This window comes from Trifolium pratense, linkage group LG2 (genome assembly GCF_020283565.1).
Source record: "Trifolium pratense cultivar HEN17-A07 linkage group LG2, ARS_RC_1.1, whole genome shotgun sequence".
Taxonomy (NCBI): Eukaryota; Viridiplantae; Streptophyta; class Magnoliopsida; order Fabales; family Fabaceae; genus Trifolium; species Trifolium pratense.
In genome coordinates, this window is record NC_060060.1 from 30,638,102 (window position 1) to 30,657,056 (window position 18,955).

At 31.6% G+C, this 18,955-nt stretch overlaps 2 protein-coding genes across 4 annotated transcripts; one reads left to right on the plus strand and one right to left on the minus strand.

The window, feature by feature from the left end:
* Nucleotides 1-3,418: 3,418 nt before the first annotated feature.
* Nucleotides 3,419-9,299, plus strand: LOC123911463. 3 transcript variants are annotated; one of them, XR_006810531.1, is made up of 4 exons: nucleotides 3,419-3,737; nucleotides 4,248-4,510; nucleotides 6,925-7,156; nucleotides 8,152-9,299. XR_006810531.1 is itself a non-coding variant. In XM_045962876.1 (3 exons), exons 1-2 carry the CDS (start codon nucleotides 3,481-3,483, stop codon nucleotides 4,474-4,476), a joined length of 486 nt encoding a protein of 161 aa, XP_045818832.1. In that variant the 5' UTR covers nucleotides 3,419-3,480; the 3' UTR covers nucleotides 4,477-4,510; nucleotides 6,925-9,296. The 3 variants fall into 3 exon arrangements, 2 of the variants coding, with proteins under 2 accessions (XP_045818832.1, XP_045818834.1); XM_045962876.1 differs by having other exon boundaries at nucleotides 6,925-9,296; XM_045962878.1 differs by lacking the exons at nucleotides 6,925-7,156; nucleotides 8,152-9,299 and having other exon boundaries at nucleotides 4,248-4,742.
* A 3,168-nt stretch (nucleotides 9,300-12,467) lies between these two features.
* Nucleotides 12,468-17,016, minus strand: LOC123908269 (bifunctional riboflavin biosynthesis protein RIBA 1, chloroplastic-like). Its single transcript, XM_045958856.1, has 7 exons — nucleotides 16,700-17,016; nucleotides 15,980-16,301; nucleotides 15,416-15,637; nucleotides 14,632-14,954; nucleotides 13,495-13,624; nucleotides 13,068-13,364; nucleotides 12,468-12,933 (listed from the first exon to the last, which is right to left on the minus strand). The coding sequence occupies exons 1-7, from the start codon at nucleotides 16,753-16,755 to the stop codon at nucleotides 12,709-12,711; spliced, it is 1,575 nt and encodes a 524-aa protein (XP_045814812.1). The 5' UTR covers nucleotides 16,756-17,016; the 3' UTR covers nucleotides 12,468-12,708.
* Between the last annotated feature and the right edge of the window lie 1,939 nt (nucleotides 17,017-18,955).

An 18,955-nucleotide genomic window follows, 5' to 3' on the forward strand; every position in this document is an offset into this window, starting at 1 on the left:
TTAATTGATTGATGATATATCTATTCAATGCATTTGAGCCCTGTTATGCGCATTAAAAAATCATTCATCAAAATCATTTGAGCACTGTTGTTGAATAAGTGCATGCCAACCACAAAAATAGCAGCAGCAATTGCAACAAGAACAACGACGACGACATAATTTACATGTCGAGTTTACCCATACAAAATGTGTTAAGGTAAAAACTCGATTCTGATAAGTAACAGAAGTTTTTGAAAGGCATGGCACCATTGCCTTGGATATGCTTGTCTTTGAATTGAGAAATTCTCTTGGAAAAATATGGAGAAGACTCAAAGTTGATCTACGATCTTGCTGATGAATGTTTTACTAGTTCCTTTCGCCAACAAAGTTTAGCTCATTTCTTAATCAGCTTTTTTTTCTACATCACTCTTTTTTCACTGCAACCTTTAACCCCTCCTTAATCTGTGCCAAAATTTTACTAGTTCTTTTCCCCAAACAAATTGAAGAACAACAACAGAGAAGAAAAATCGGATTTGGGATTTAAATGGATAAATTTTTTTTTTTACTTTCATTTTGGTCCCTAACCATATCATTACGCCACTTGTCAAACTTATGCATATTCAGCGTGTCATGTGTCCCAAAAAAATGCCACATCAATTTTTTTTTGTAAACTTAACGGTCAATTTTAACGCCAGAGACCAAAGTGACTAACAGATTACAGAGTCAGAGACTATATAGTATTTTTTTCTTCAGTCAGGGACCAAAATGACAACGAGTTGCACATTGAGGGACTAAAATGACTATTTCCCCTATTTTCTATAATTCCTCGTAAAAAAATAAAATCTACAATTCCATTTTGACAGCTCTACGCACGCCACTGATTATACATGACACCAAAGTTCATTTATTTGGTTGAAAACAGGGGCGTCTCCGAGTTTTAGGAGGCTCTGTGCAAAATATAAAAGTGGCCCTTAATAAAAAAAAATTAAAAAAATTATCGATTTAAAATGCATATAATATAAAAAACAAAAAACATTCTTGTAAACATATAAATTATCAATATTAAATCTTACATTAAATTAAATGGAACAAGAAATACAAAATAATTATCTTTGAATATAACGTCAAAAAGGAACATCATAATCTAAGATTAAATTTTATGCAAAGATTAAAATGGACTAGAACTATATTTACGAGTATAGATAACTAATATATTGATACTCATGATATTTATGAACATTAACAATATATAACTATTATTTTAGGGCCTAAAAATTAATCTATTAATATACATCTGATATTTTATAAGTATAAATAATATATAAGTAATATTATAGGACCTCAAAATTTTGAGTTGAGACCCTCAAAATTTGGAGGCCCTATGCCGTCGCACACCTCGCACATGCATGCGAGCCTCCTCTGGTTGAAAACCAAAGATTTTGTCCATTGAACCACCATACTGACTTTATAATACCGACACATAAATATATTATACATCTTATATGATTTTTATTCTCAGATAAAATTTTGAATAAAATTATTTATTTTTTGTTTTACATGGAATGACTAACCTATGTTGGATTGACTAAGCTCTAAGACCCCTCGCTTATAAATTTGAGGTCAATGACCTAAAAGACAGATGACGAGAGTAAAATTTAGGCAAATCTGGCTAATAACAAAAATCATTTAAAAGGTTTGGTAAAATTCATTTATTTTAAAATATATCATTGTGGGCACATGACTCACTTTGAATTAACAAGCGGTGTTCACTTGAGACTTTGGGGTATGCTACTCTTAAGATCTCATGTCTCGTTCCTTTTGTGCTAATTTTGGTCTAATTTATGCATAGCTATACTTTGACTTTAAATAAGACCCACAAGTGAACGGTTAAATTTCTCAGTTGATTTTTGACTAAATGCCTAGTTTTCAAAAATAAAATAAAAATTGTGGAAACACAACAGAAATTTATTTAGATATATGTTAAAATTAGAAAGAAAGAAAAAAAACAACTAAGATTAGGATAATGTATTTAAAAGGTTTGCAATAAAATTCATTGATTTTAAAATATATAATAATTGTGGGCACATGACCCAATTGGATTGAACAAGAAATGTTCACTTGAGATTTTTGGGCATGTTCTTTTAAGATTTTAGGGGGTGTATTGGATTGATATTTTGTAAGATTTTTTTTTTGTTAAATTTGTTTTTGAAGATTTTAAAAGATTTTACGGGATTGTAATTATTTTTGAGATTTTTTTGAAAGACTTTTTACAATCTAGATATTCCAATTTGAATTTTGATGAATTTATTACACATATTTTCAAGATTTCAAAAGACTTTAAGGATTTATAAAGTTTCTAAAAATAAACTTTTTTCTATAGGTAAAAAAAGAACGAATATAAAAAAACGTAAAAAAAATAAATAAATTTGATTCATTGACTATAAGGAAGCATGCTAGAAAAAGAAGTAGAACAAGAAGAACATTACAATCATAGTTCGACCAAAGAAAATTGCAAAAGTTAACCTAAAAGTAAATTATTAGTTGAAAAGTGACAAACCCAAAATAAAAGAAAAGAACAAAAACCAACATACAATCATAGTTCGACCAAAAAACAATACAAAAATCACCTAATAAACATAAAAATAGACAAAAAACAAATACCCATTAGCAATATATGTCAATTCGGTATTTCTCTTATACAATGAATCGATCGGTTTACAAACTCTTTTTGTAGTAAGATGTTGCATACAATTTTTTAATTTCAGTATTATGAATGATTCTTAACGAATCATGTCCTATAATGAAATATTTGTTACCGTCCATGTGATACTTTTGTTTTGATCTGGGCATATATATGAACAATGATAAAAAAAATTGGAGAAAGAACATGACAGTAGTCTCGCTGGCGGAAAGAAGTCTTGGAAGATTATAAAAAGTCTCAAGGGTTTGAGTGAGATTATTAGGTGAATGTTTTATGTGTATTTTTAAGTAAAAAGTCCATCAAAATCCATTACATGAAAAAATCTATTAAAATTCATAGACTTTTGAATACAAATAGACATTTTAAAAGTGGTAAGAAATCTCAATTGAATACCAACATATTTTGTTGCCTGAAAAAAAAATCTTGATTGTCTTAAATTTGATTTTTATAAAAATATTGATTGAATACCACTAAATTATTTTAACATAAAAAAATCTTTTAAAATTTTTTGAAATCTTAATTCAATACACACCTTAGTTAATATTTTTTTTTTAAGTCAATTCCATTAATTATGTGTAGCATTTTCCATATCATATAATAGTTATAATAATCAATGAGATTCTATTGGGAATTGGATTAATTCTAATTATAATCTTAGCGGGCTTTTCTAGGAAGCCCAATCATCATGCAATAGTTGGTTATAGTAAAATTGTAAAAAGTTCATCCCATCCCATCCCATCCATACCACGTTTCGTTTCTCTCTCATAGATAGTTCACTCACTGCTCACTCTCTCACACAAATGGCGGCTCACTCTCTCACATACATGGCGGAATCAGGTGATGGTCAGAACGCCGGCGGCTCCGGTATATTTCCCCCCTCGACTTTACACATTCAAGGATCCAAGGTGCACACTGCCATGTCTTTCTACGCATCAGTCTTTGATGCCATTGACCTTGGTCAAACTCATGATCCAAGGGGAGTGCTCGCAAGAAAATTCACCTTGCTGAATGGAGCCAAATCCATTTACATAGTTGCAGTGGAAGAGGACGCTGATTCGTGAGTATCTTACTCTTTTATGTTTCATTTTTTTCCTTTTTGTTGTTGCTGTTGTATCATCTTTGTTTGGATCAGATCTAGATCTAGAATCTGTTGCGTTCCTGTTTGTTTGTTTGTTTGTTTTAATATCTCTATTTGATTGGATCTGTTATAACCTTATTGATTTTTTTTTTTTTTACTTTATGTTATATTTGATCTGGAAACACGTTTTCATCTATATTTTGATTGGATTAGAGTTCTTTGATGCTATAATTTTTGTTGTTAGTTCTCGTATTTTATTTTGACACATTTTTTATGCTGTGTTGCTTACTTGCTTATGCTGTAATCCTTGTTGGAAACACGATTTTCATCTATATTTTGTTTGGATTGAGTTCTTTGATGCTATAATTTTGTTGTTAGTTTGTTTTTGACACATTTTTCATGCTGTGTTGCTTATGCTGTAATCCTTGTTTTGATTGTAATTGTATATCTAGACACACTGCTTTGCATTTTTAATCTCTCCTTTTGTAGTTCATGCATCACTTATGGAACTACTGCTGCTGGAAGCCAAGTGCATTTGGCTGGGAATCCTCACGGGATGATGGTTGCTGCCACCGATGGTATCCGTGGCATTGCTGAAAAGGCCGAACAAAATGGTGGAAAGGTAAAGTTTGGGAAAGTTCTCAAGAGCGCCGAGGAAAAGGTGTACACTGTGTTGACCGATCCAATCGGTTTCCTTTGGTGTATCAACCCTCAGTGATACTATTGGATTGGTTAACATTGTCGCTGTTAAGGTGTGTTTTTGTTTGGTGCTGTAGGTGTTTTTTTTGTCTGTTATTGTTTAGTTTCCCACGTCAAACAAATGAACTTAGTGTTTACTATGGTAGCTGTGGAGTTGTATGAACTTTGTTTATGCGTTTACTATGGTAGTATGGTTGTATGAACTGGTGTATGGAATGAAACATGACAAATTAGTTCACTTGTGTGTACGGGGTAATATAAACAAATATAATTTTTGTTGTTGAAGCCCAACTTAAGTTGGATATGGATATGGTACAAAAAAATAGGAATCTGATGTCCACAGGGTTTGATGGTGTCTTTATATTTCTGCTGTATTGTAATTTGGCTTTGGTGCTCTAGGTGTTATCGGTTCTAGTTTGTGGGAGGACTGCTGTGTTGGTCTGCTATAGTCTGTGTTTTTTTGTGTGGTAGAGTGCAGTAGGTGATTCTGTCTAGCTTTTGTTGTTTTCAGTAGTGATTATAGTTTGCAGGCTGTTATTGTTGTTTTCCTGTGTCTTTCTTTAGTTTTGTTTTGCTGTCGTGTTGCGTTTCTGCTTTGGTTAGTATAGATGTGGCTAGTTAGCTTTGGTGGTTTCTGGTTTAACAGGCGTGTTTGTTTTTCTGTTCAAGTGCTTCTATTCCAGTTTTCTTGATTTGGTTTTTAGGGGTAGTGGCGATTTTGGTGTAAGTCTGGGTGGAGTTTTTTGCTTTATTGTGTTGATATGCATCTCTTTTAGTTCTGTCAATTTTTACTCCTTAAATAATGCAGACATGATTTAAACTTTTCAAAGTTTTCATAAAACAGTAGATGAAAAGGATGCAAATACATACCTCTAATCACAATGAACGTAGAATTCCTCTCATATTAACCCTTTGATTTGAAATTTAGCTTCGTTGAAGTTCAATTTATTTTTACACACATTGCATTGATTTTATGCTTTGAAATCAGTAATGAAGACCGAACTAAATAACATGCCTATTTGTGATAAAAACAAAATTTAATTAACTAAATGCAAGATAGTTTAGCAACTTATAATCCAAAACCATAGGCTTTAATTGCGAGTTTAGAGAGGGAAAGACTTTAAGAATATTATAGAGAATAGAGAATGATTAATAATTAATATATTTTAAAATCTAAGAATATTATCACAAATTAGATTAAATTTGAAGATTTACGCAAACCCTGTAAAATCCTCTCACTCTAATACAACTTATGAGCTCCATCAAACTTCTTCCCTCACAAACTCCTCTATTGCTTCCACTTGTTTCTTTCTTTTTTCAAAACCCTCCCCTCTCCTCCAAACTTGCAAACAAAGCCTAATCTTTTAGCCAATCATATCACACTATTAGACTCTTGTTAGGAGTCCCTCATCGAGTATATCAAAGTGCTCAACGTGGCACTTAAGTCATGAGACTCTTCCACCTATTGGACTAGTTTTTTGGGTTGGATTCTCCTCATATGCTTAAGTCCTAACAAGTCTCCTTACCAATAGAAGCCCTCTAATATACTCCAAATTCTTTCCATTTTCCCTTCCTAACCCACTAAATTTTGTTTATTACTCGACCAATAAGATTACACTCATGAACATCATAGTGGTGGCAGCTTAACAAGTATGTAGAGCCATGTATTTAGTTTTTTCTGATAATACTTTCACCCTAAAACCATATTCCCGCCCAATGACTCATACCAGACTCCACTAAATCTGCATTTAAGGCACATCCATTTAACTTCCAACGAGCTGTGCTATATTGTACTGTTTACTAAAATGCAAAGTGTAGAATAACAATACCAACGTAGTGTCCTTAATAAAGAATCCCACGTAGTTAATTAGTGTGCTATATTGTGCTGTTTACTAAAATGCACAGTGTACAATAACAATACCAACGCAGTGTCCTTAATAAAGAATTCCACGTAGTTAATTAGTGTTCTGATTGATAAAGGAGTGCATGACCGCTGATATGCATGTTTGAAATAGGTTTGACTTTATTTTGTTTTTGTATTATTACTGTCATAGATGAAAGAGTGGCTTTTGAGTCCTTTCTACTCTGATCCATACCGTTCACCCTTTAGGGATGCGTTTGATTCGCAACACAGTATGCACTGGACAGAACAGTACAAGATAGGATAAAACTATACTGGAGAGAGATAAAATGAGTATTTTTGTATTTTTTTAAGTTGTACTATGAATAAAAAGTTGTCCTATATGTTCAGTGAGGGACACAGATTGCTGTTTTTGTGTTGTCCCTTGGTACTTTGTGTCCAGTACCATAACCAGTTTATAAATCAAACATGGTACAACAAAAGTTGTCCAGTCCCCTGTCTTTTAGATATTTTCTTTCTAAATCTGATAGGTTTGTACATATTACACTTTTTATTTATGCATAAAAAATGTTATTTAACCTTCCTGTATTTATCTTCTATTAATAGGTGAGGGAATCAACAAAGAAAGAAAGCTTCATGACAGTCACGACTCGAGTGTAGCATATACACTGCAAGGCTCAACGAAGCCATCAACATTTAGTCAAACTCTGACCTGCTGGATGAAGGCATGGTGATCCTAATGCCATGCATTGAAAAAAATGATTGCCCATGATACTTCCGGAAATTGCGTTAACACAACAGCGTAGGGGATTCAGCTCAAATTGCGTTAACACAACAGGTAAGGGGATTCAGCTCCTCCTTTTTTTGTCTTTTCCTTTCTCTTTTGTTAATTGCTACTATCTCCCATTTTTTTTAGATGCATTGAATAACTTATATTTGCCTAAACCAAAAAAAAAAAACAACTTATATTTCGTCTATAATATAGATTCAATATATCACTTTTTTTTTTGTCAAGAATGTTTAAGTTATTTAATAAGTCTAAAAAGTGAATTGTTATATTTATAAAAAGAATCGGAGGGAGGATTTGTTTTTTCTTCTTTTGTTGGTCAAAACTTTGTTTGGCCAAATATATCTAGAGGTTTTTACTCTTTAAGTTTTGCGTTTGTAACCGATAAATCTTGAAGTTTTTTAGGTGACAAGTCCATTAATTTTCTAATTTATTGCACTGTTGCCCTTCAAGTTATTCTGTTACAAAAACGTTAAAGTAACTTAGTGAAGTGGTAGTGAACGTCGCGTTTTGGCTTCCAAATAATAAGGCGCAATGTTCAATACTATCTCACTAAGTTAACAGTTATGTCAGCGTTTTTATAACGAAGGTTAAAGAGTAACGGTACAATAAATTAAAAACTTAAAAGGACCTACTATTTGTTACCTAAAACTCTAAAGCACCTATCTATTACAAACACAAAACTTAAAGAATACCTCGATATATTTTGCCTTATTTTTTTTTCTATTGAAATGTCAAATATCAAGCTCCATGGTATCGGATATTGGCAAAAGCTTTATGGTATTTTCTGTGAATGAAACAACCAACAATTTTTCTGATGAAAACACAGATTTATTTCTTTTCCATTATTATTATTATTATTATTATTATTATTATTATTATTATTATTAGTATTATTATTATTATTATCATTTCCCCTATGCATTTTGGGTCATTTTCTGATACTCTTTTTTGTTTTATCTGGTCTCCATTTCGATTCTCATTTGGATCTGCACTCATTTGGTGATTCATGTCTGAGGTAATATTTTTTCCTTAAACCACTATAGATCTCTTTGTAGAAAATACGGTGGTTTTAATTTATTTCTAATGAATATCAAGTATAAGTAACAATAGTTTTTTTTTTATAAAACAATGGTTTGCGTAGTTTTAAAATAAATAAATTTGATAAACAATACTCCCTCTATTTCTTTTTTTTTGATATATACTCCCTCTATTTCTAATTATAGGATACTTTTATAAATAAAATCTTGCCCTTAAATATAAAGACTGCTTAGATGTATATATTACTCCCTTTTCAAATATATTCTTTATTAGTTAATTAATATCACCAATTTGCATTAAAATATTAAAAATCATCAATAAAGATATTTAATACGGAGTACAAAGATAATTTAATAATAGTTATACACATTTCAGACAAGTTTATTACTCCAACAACTTTTCTTAATACCTACAATTTTTGGTAAAGGTTCTTATAAAAAAGTTCGGCAGAATACAATTCAAGACAACAATTTGTTTAAATTTTTTTTGGAATAGTTACACATATTTTTCTATTTATAGGTTCGTAATGATAAGGACACAAAACAATCTTTTAAGATATTGTACTGCCTTGTATGTTTTTTATTGGACAAAATATTATTTTGAAAAATTTAAATAACTTGTATTTAGAATAATAAGTTGTTTTTCTGTGATTTTGTGGGACAATAATTTCAATGTTTGTCAAAAAAATGTAATTTCAATGTTTGTCCAGTTTTTTCACCCCAATTTATCTATTGTTAAGAATACTCCCTCTAATTCTAATTATAAAAAAACATTTATTTTTTGGATACATTTAAAATTTGATGTATCTAGATAATAATATAGATTAAATACATCAAAATTTCGATGTATCTAAAACTAAATAGGCTGCAACTAGAGTTGTTATGTCAAATCACATACTACTATTTTTTAGCAAATAAAAGCACTCAAGTTAGACTTGAAAAGAATAGATCTACTGCCGATAATTCAGCTAGAAAGTTGACATTATAATGACCCTATAGAGATGCGCATAGTTGCTCATGATGGATCATCTCTAATTTTTTTTTTAAACAATGGATCATCTCTAATTGCTCCTTAATCATACAAATCTCTTTCTTTTTTTTTATTTTGTACACATCACCCCTTTTAAGATAACTTTAAATACAATCGTCTATATATATATATATATATATATATATATATATATATATATATATATATATATTTTGAAGGAATACAATCGTATATTTGTTTGTGTTACATCCTAATATTCATATATTAAATAATAATTTTCCTCTAAAAAGATCACATTATAGAAACTTTAATAATTTATTTATTTCATGCTATACACTCTGTAAATCAACAATTCATGAATGGAAATTCCAAATATTAATGCATACTATTTATATTGTAAATCATTCAAAACAATTCATTGAGTTTTCTTTTAATTTTCATTGGTTTCTAATCTTGATTTTAATATTATTCAAACGAAGAATACTATTATCGATATATAACCTTTGCATTTTTAATTGCTCCTTAATCATACACATAAATATACTCCCTCCGGTTCTAATTACTCCGTCCGTTCCATTTTATAAGAATTTATTTGACTAAATGCATTATTCATGTATCTTATTTTGACTATATTTTTTTAATAATATATAGATGTAAATATTATCATATAAAATCTTGTTTGATTTGTTTTGATGAGTATTTTCAAAATATCAAGCTTTTATAATTTTTACTAATAGACAATTAAAGATATTAGTGATCAAAATTGTACATTGATATATGTGCAGTGGTCAACTAGGTCTTATATTTTGGGACGGAGAGAGTATAATAATAGAATAATCATTTTTTAGATACATTGAAAGTTTAATGTATCTAGTCTATATATATATTATTATAGTCTAGATACATCAAACTTTGAATGTATTTAAAAAGTCAATTTTTTCTTATAATTAGGACTAGAGGGATAGAATATCTCTCATCTTAAATTTCCTATATTTTTTATATTTATACTGTTGTCTAGGTTGTTTTTGGTCTTTTCCACACATAATATATTGTCTTGTATTAAAATTTGTACTGTACTAAATATAAGGACCTGCACTGAAAATCAACCGTAGGGAATTGGAAAATGACCTTTGAAATACGATTGTTTGTAGCTTATTTCCATTTTGTACTCGCAAATACATAATGAAATTTTATTTCAGGCTACTTCGATAGATTTGAACTTTTCGCACTCCTGAATATACTCGGTCACCCCATGAAATTACCAAACTAAACCCTCTCGTTTTTTAGGATGCGAACACTTTTTCGCATTCTAAGTCGCGAGTGTCAAATTTTAGCTCAAATCCACCCCCTAGAATGAAAAAAGGAGTTCACATTCTAGAAAGCGAACTCAGCTGCTGTTTGCATTCTAGAAAGTGAACTCTGTCCCCCCCCCTATTTTTGCTATTTACACACTCGCTTTCTAATTAACGAGATAGGTAAAATGGAGTTTTCAGAAGGTGACCATCACTGTCAAGGCGCGAGAAGTAACTTTCACTTTGATATTGGGTTGTGCAAGAAAAGTGGAGTGGATTTCATGACCTGTTCTTGCTTTCCGCCTCTCAAGCTTATTGAGTTTGACATTGAGATTGATTTTGCTGTATTTTGCTTTTGGTTATATTATTATTAATTAATAATTAATTAATTAATTATGCACATCCTGTATTTTACTTTTCAACGAGTTTTCTTCTGTGTTATTTGCCCCGGATTGTTGAAATTTTCTCATTCCACCCACTCACTTTCTTGTCTACTCCCCTAACGCGCAAAAAAATTCAGAAAATATGTTCCAAACTGTTTTTTTAGTGTAAAATTTACACTATAAAAAATTTGGAAAATATTTTCCGAATTGCTAGGGGATAGGAGAGAAAGTGAGTGGGTGAGATGAAAAAATTTCCGGATTGTTTGGTCCCTTTATTTTCCGTCATCTTTCTCCTTCAAAGGAGAAAGCTAGGCCAAACTCTTTTTTTTTCAAAGATCAAGCTTCTTTTTTTTTTTCTTAACGTAAAATGGTATATAAAAGTACTTCATTAAAGGTCATGATGAATAACCATCTGATTTATAGATGGATCAAATATTCAATGAATTTCAATTAAAAAAATTAATTGTCTTTTACAAAAAGTACATGAAGTATTTTTTGTGTGCAAATCAAACTGGACATTTAATTTAATTTGAAATTTTATACAAATCATATTCAATCCCATTGTTCTATTTCATTAAAAAAAATTCAAATATTTCAAGTTAATGTAGAATAATTAATTTTTTAAAAAAAAAATAAAATTGGCGTAACATTTATCAGAATTAAATAGTTATTATTGGCTTGGCAAACCTCTGTCGCATACGACAGTTTAGAGAAGATAAGTTTATTTGAGTAAATGAAAATGATCATGAATTGGGAGCAAAAGCAAAACACTGATTTTGTTATCAATTACATGAATTAACTATAATTAAGAATTTCTGTCAAAAATAATTAAGAATTAAAGTGGTGAAGGTGTAATTGTTTTTGCTAGCATTTGGCAATCACCGTGCACAAATAAATCGACCTAATTCTTATTTATTTCACACAAACCAATTCTCACACTCACTCTCATTCGGAGAAGTATGATGGCTCACGTTGCACCTTGGTTCCTTCCGGGTCGACAATCGCCTTTGTTGCCAACTAGGCCGCTGAAGCAGAGAGAAGGTCATCAGTGATGGTCCCTGGATGATATTTGACCATTGTATTGCAATCAGGCCTAGGACAACAGATTTTATCTCCTCCCAGATGAAGATCAACAAAACCTTAGTCTGAATTTGCTTCCCAAGTTTTGGAATGGAGTACTGTGATGAAAGTTTGCTAGTTGCTTTGGCAACTAATGTGGGTACACCAATCAAAGTGGATGCACACTTTGGATGAGTTGCTGGGGGAAGTTTGTGAGAGTTTGTATTGAGATTGAACTACTAGACAAACCAGTAGTGGACAAGGTTTGGTTATGTCAAGGTTGTGGACTCTATGTGGCATGAAATTGTGCTTTATCATTTGTTGGTAATGAGAATAAACAAATGGTAGTGAACATCTAATGTGCTTTATCATTTAGTTTTAACCACACGGATCATTTTGGAACATGTGACTAACCACACGGATCACATTAGATGTTCACATTAGAGGTACAGAACATGTGACTCTTATAGAGGCCACACTGAGAGTTATAGTTCCAAAAAGAATGAAGAAAGTTGGTTGAAATATTCCAATCAATAACTTCCAGAGTTCAGAAACAATGAACCTTTGTAATAACTAATAGTCAATAGACACCAAAGAAACACGAGAAAACCTGAAATTTGTGTTGGTACTGGCCTTATCTATAATCAATGGCACTATAAGTTTCAAAATGAAGTGTAATTTAGTAGTGCCTGCTTGAAGAAAATCAGGCAAATCAATTCATAAGACATGAATAGAATTAATTAACTGTCACTTTTTGGATTTCATCTGCAGTGTCGATTTCTACTTCCTCTTCTGCTGTGTCTGACATATGTATCTAGCAGGAAAAAAGAAGGCTTGTTCAAAGACCAGTAACACCATTTGTATCTTCAACATTTTTACCATTGCCATAGACGTGGCCCATTTTCACGCGCTTTGTCTCCAAATATCTCTTGTTCTCTGAAGTGATAAGAGTTAACAATGGTATCCTACCAGAAACAGTCAAACCATAACCTTTGAGGCCAACATACTTTGATGGATTGTTTGTCATTAACTTCATAGATTGAACACCTAGATCCTTCAGTATCTACAAAAGTAGCATTTCAGATTGAAAGCCATGTTAAGTGATAATTTCCATAAAAACTGTGATCACACCATGTATTAAAACAATTCAAATTCTATCGTAAATGAATCATCATCAAATCATTAAGCATATATTACCTGTGCACCGATGCCATACTCCCTAGAGTCAACGGGCAATCCCAACTCCTCATTGGCTTCTACAGTATCGCGTCCATCATCCTGTAGGTTATAAGCACGAAGCTTGTGGCCTAATCCGATACCCCTTCCTTCATGTCCGCGTAGATATACAAGTACACCCCTACCGGCAGCCTCAATCTGTTGCATTGCAAGTGCAAGCTGATTCCCACAGTCACATCTGGCAGATCCAAATATGTCTCCAGTTAGACACTCTGAGTGTACCCTCACAAGAACATCTTCTCCATCTCCAATGTCACCCTGTTAAATGTCAAACCCCAAACTTAAGCCTGGTTATTATACATATTTGGACTTTGAAGAATGATCACCAAGTGTTGCAAAATATAGGTAATTCTGCATACACTATATTATATACATATGAAATGCGCACCTTAACCATTGCAATATGCTCGATCCCGTCTAACAGAGACCTATAACAGTATGATGTGAATGGCCCCCACATTGTAGGTATTCTTGCAGCTGAAGCACGTTCTACTAACTTATCTCTCTTTCTTCTATATCTGCAAGTATAACAATAAGTGTTAATCTCCTTGCTATAACAAAATAAGAAACAAGAAGAATCTCAGGCAGAAAAAATCTTGAAAAAACGAGACTTAAGTAAGGAACAAAATTACATAAAAGATAACCATTTAGTATTTAAGCTCATACAGCTAATTCATAATTTTAATGAACTTTTAATGCAGGAAAAAACAAATACAACAACAACCAAGGCCTTTTCCCACTATGTGAGGTCGTCTACAATGATAAAATGACGCTTTAATGTTATGTCGTTGACAATATCTATTGAAAGACCATTTAATTCTAGATCTCTCGATTTTTTGACCTATAATCTTTTTTTAGTCTCTTTTTCTAACAATTTGACTACCCTCTATCTAGTCTACCCTTCTTATCAGTGCATCTATGAATCTTCTACATTCGTCTGTCGTCACCTCACCTCTGCAATACTAATCTTATTACCTAACTATTTTGTTGGTTCTCTACTACTATCCAACATTCAGTCTCATGCAGCATTGTAGATCTTTAGTTGTGTGATTAAACTTTACTTCTAAGCCTGAGTGATATATTTCTATCACAAAGCATACCAGAAGCGTTCCTTCATTTTATCCACCCTATTTGGATCCTAAGGTTGATATCTTTCTCTTTATCTCCTCAATTCTATTAGAACCATCAAATGGAATTTTGTTTTTTTTTAAAAAAAAAAAATCATTCTCGTAATGATAATAAAAATTCCGTTCAGTGAAAGTCTATAAATATAAACAAATTGAAATTGCAGAAACCTCACATGAAATTGTTATATTTGACTGATAAATAATATCCTCAACAGACAAAATTAAGCACCATAAAGTCTAAGTTTGTTCAATTATTTAGTCACGAATCACGATTAATGTTACATATAAGGCAACCTGAGGTATATAAACTATGTAATCTGCACTTGAAAGCAAAATATAAACATAAAAGACATAACATAACAATGAATTTTATTACATCTTCCACGATAACCACATACCTTATCAAGTCAGCGATAGATACAATTTTCAAATTCTCACGCTTGGCAAACTGGCGAAGCTTAGGCAACCTAGCCATGGAACCATCATCATCTACAATCTCACACAGAACTGACACCGGATCCAAACCAGCAAGTACGGTAAGATCAACCGAAGCTTCTGTATGTCCAGCTCTCTTCAAGACACCACCATCCCTGTACTTTAGTGGGAAAATATGGCCTGGGCGGTTGAAATCGGCTGGAGTTGAATCTCTAGATGCAAGTGCCAAGACTGTAGTTGCTCTATCATGAGCTGACACCCCTGTGGTGGTACCATGTTTAGCATCCTACAAATGCATTTAAATTCTTGAAATGTATCAAATTCCATCAATAAACGCCTAAACTACACCAAAAGAGAATTCCTTCAATAGCATAGCAGATAAAATTTCAATAATTTTCTTGATTTGAAACTATTTTGTTAAATGAAAATGAATGCCGCAAAGATATATAAAATTTAGCTATCAGTTATCACATGCAACAAAATAAATGCATTATACAAGTGCAGCATGATAGATAACAGTTGAAGACCTTAGTCCAGCGTAGTTAATTGCTTATCGCGGAAAATAGCAGTTTGTTCAAAATCTACTACGTGCTGTAGCAGCACTATAGCCTCTAATTGACAACATTTTATACTAAATAGCATACTGCAGACAATAGCGATTTGTTCAAATTTTGCTATGTTTTGGCCGCTATTTAGCAACATTGCCTTACTAACTGCAGGTTTGTAAAGATGAATAGTAATACATACCACTGTCACAGTGAATGCGGTACAAAGTTTTTCAGCATTAGCCTTACTGTCCACCATCAAAGGAAGTTCCAATCTATCAAGATCTTCCTCTTTCATGCTTACACAAACTATGCCAGTTCCATGCTTTACTATAAAAGCCATAGCTTCAGGTGTTGCCAACTCTGCAGCCATTATCAAGTCTCCTTCATTTTCTCTATCTTCGTCGTCTACAACCACTACCATCTGCATGATTAATATCAGATAATAAAATCAATCAATCATGATGTATGATAGGACTCGTCATAACTATCAATGTATAAATAATTTCTATAAGAAAAGATAAAATATAGTCAAACTGTTTTAATGTAAGCTATAAGCTGTTTTCATAAGCTATCTGGAGAGCCTATGAAAATAAACTGAAAATATTAATAGCATAGAGACATGTCATAAGTTGTTTCCATAAGCTCTTTCAAACAGTCTCACCATTGCTTATGTCGGTAGATACATTCAAATAAGTCAATCCAAACGGGCCCAAAATAACAAAAACTTATAACAAGCAGAAAAACAAAGAAACTACTTGACAACCTTTCCACGACGAATGTCTTCGATGGCTTCAGGGATAGAAGCAAAACCTTCGGCAGGGCTTTCCAAATCAAATTCACCGTAGTCAACCGGGAAAGAAGTGGTTGTTATCCCTGAATCCGATGTCAGCGTTCCATTAGGTTGTTCCTTAATTTGAATAACTTGAGCACCAACAACCAGATCTTTGGGATAAGAAAGCAAATCACCCTCTCCAGTTACCAATGTAGCTTTAACACTACAAACAGCATTGTTGTGACTTGAGGGAATTTTATAATTGACTCTGACATGAGGTAAATCATTGAACAATTTGAATTGATTGGTTACCCTACATTGAAGAACAGATCAAATTAAAGGTTAACTTCAAAATTGTTATGAATCACATGATCACGGAGATTTTCACCACCAGTTTAATCTGGTTCAGTGGTATGTTATGGCATCAAGTGCAGGGGATTGAACCTTGGTCCTCTCTACCAAGTTCAGGGTCAATCACCACTAAACCAACTAACGATTCGTAGATGATCACGGAGATAAAGATTCATTTGATTTCATATTGATTGGGAAAAAAAATAGTAACAAACTAAGTAACAAACTGTATCTAACTTTTATAATTTTGTAAATAAAAAAAAAAAATGTTTTATGGCGAAAATGAATTTAGAAAAATAAAGTCAGCAATAAAATTGATAAAAGTGTGGATGATGAAAAGAAAGAAGAAGAGTTAATTACCGGGGGCATGAGAGGGGAGGTGAGGAAGAAGAGGAGAGATTGAAAGCAGCCGCCATTGTGTTGTGTTTGTTTGGAATAATTAAGGAATGAATGAGAATGAATTTGGTTGGTCCAAGGTTGTATTGTGTTGTGTTGAATTAAAATGACGTTGTTGGTTTGGTTTGTTATATTATATATATATATAGATAGATGAATGAGATTCGTCAACTACCTACTTCTTTTGATCAATAGCTGGGAGGGAGGGAGAGGGAGGGAGGAAGCAACGTCGAAACGTTGTGATTGATTATTGATACACGACTGCTATGCTATGGTGTCTCCTTGTACCACTCAGGCGTTCCCCATGCTGTATTATATTATTTTTATTTATTTTTTAAATCAAATATATCCTCGTGGCGTAACTGCGGAAACTAGTCCACTCGAGGTAATTGAAATCATTTAAGGGTTGATAACTTTTGATTTGACAAATATTTTTTCATACATACAGATTGGAGATCGAATTCATGACCAAAAGTCCAAAATAGTTAAGGCGTCCAAATATATATCACTTGTGTCGCACTATATTAGTTGTATTATATTACTGTATTTATTATAGGGTTAAATAAATATTTTATCCCTGTGAAGAATATATCAACTTTCTTATTATTATTATTATTATTATTATTATTATTATTATTATTTTTTTATTTTTTTTTATTTTTTTTTATTTATATCATAGAGGCCAAAACACAAACAAGAAAAAAGATTACAACTTTTGTATAGTAATTATAAAAAATTTCAACAACTTTTGTCCTTAAATATTTCGGATTTTGGTTATTCTCCCATTTTTCTCTTATATTGGTCATGTTATAGTAATATTTTTTTTTGGTTAAGTAGTCTAGTGGCTAGAAAACTCACCTTTAAAGGTGAATAAGTGGAGTGTCTCGGGTTCGATCCCGGGCTCCTGCACATATAGTGCGATGTCCCTATTAACTGAGTTAAGCTCATGGGGACAGTAATTTTTTATCTCTGTGATTTATCAACCACTGGATTAAGAAAATGAGAGGCAACATAAAAGGAAAAAATTGGAAAGGATCCAAATCTCATAAAAATATATTCTTAACAAAAATTAATTATGTCAACATTAATTTTGTCAAAATCAATTATCTCCAAAATCAGACATCCACTTAATATGTTGTTTAAATTTATGTTTGTTTATTTTTTTTATTTTTTTGGAGTAGTTTAATGGTTAGAAATTCATCTCTTAAGATAAATAATTAGAGATTTTGGATTCGAACCCTAATCATACATATAAAATATAATATCCCTATAAATTAAATGCTAGGTCGCTTTAGACATAACACTATAGTGGATGAGTGGTATATGTAGCTCAACTGGTTAAGCTAGTTGAATTAAATGTTAAAGAGTTAAAGATTCAAAAATCAAGTTATGGTAAAAAGAAAAATTAACATAATATTTAAGTGTAATTATCCTTTTTATATATATAAGGGTTGTTAATGAGTGTAATTATTGATAAAATTACACCGGTGTAATTTGATCCCTCCCCATATATATATATATATTACATAACAGTTTACCATTAAAAAGAAAGACATAACACTAGTGGATAACTTGGTGTAAGCAATTTTGTCAAAAAAAAAAAAAACTTGGTGTAAGCAATGGCGTATACTATTAAAATGCAATATACAATCATTGGTCGCAATGGGTAAAATGATGGGCACTAAGATTCCAACTCAAAAGTAATAATAGAAAGGGTTTCGTTAACGAGTATTTTAAGGTGACATGTTTTAGGAGCACATTTCATTGCATAATGAATATATTTAGTCTATATTATATAGTGTTATTGGGATAATAGTTTAATGGTTAATTTTTTGATATAAATAAGAATATCAATGTTCGAAATTCAATTCTTACATATTACATATCCAATATTTCAATCAACTGAGTTATACGCATGAGACTCTATATTAAGTTATTTATTTATGGGTCCTTAAAATAAATGATACTAGCATTTGTCTAATAAAAAATAGAGGCTGATAATTGATTCAGTTTTTTTATCCAATGAATGAAGATGGCGGTTCTGTGTCAATTTGCTTGCTGTATCACTTTGACCATGACCATTCCTTTATTTAATATATATATATATATATATATATATATATATATATATATATATATATAATTTGTTTGAAATTTATATAAGTTAGAACTTATCTTGTATAAAATAGTTTTGTTGAAATTTTTATTAGTTATAACTTG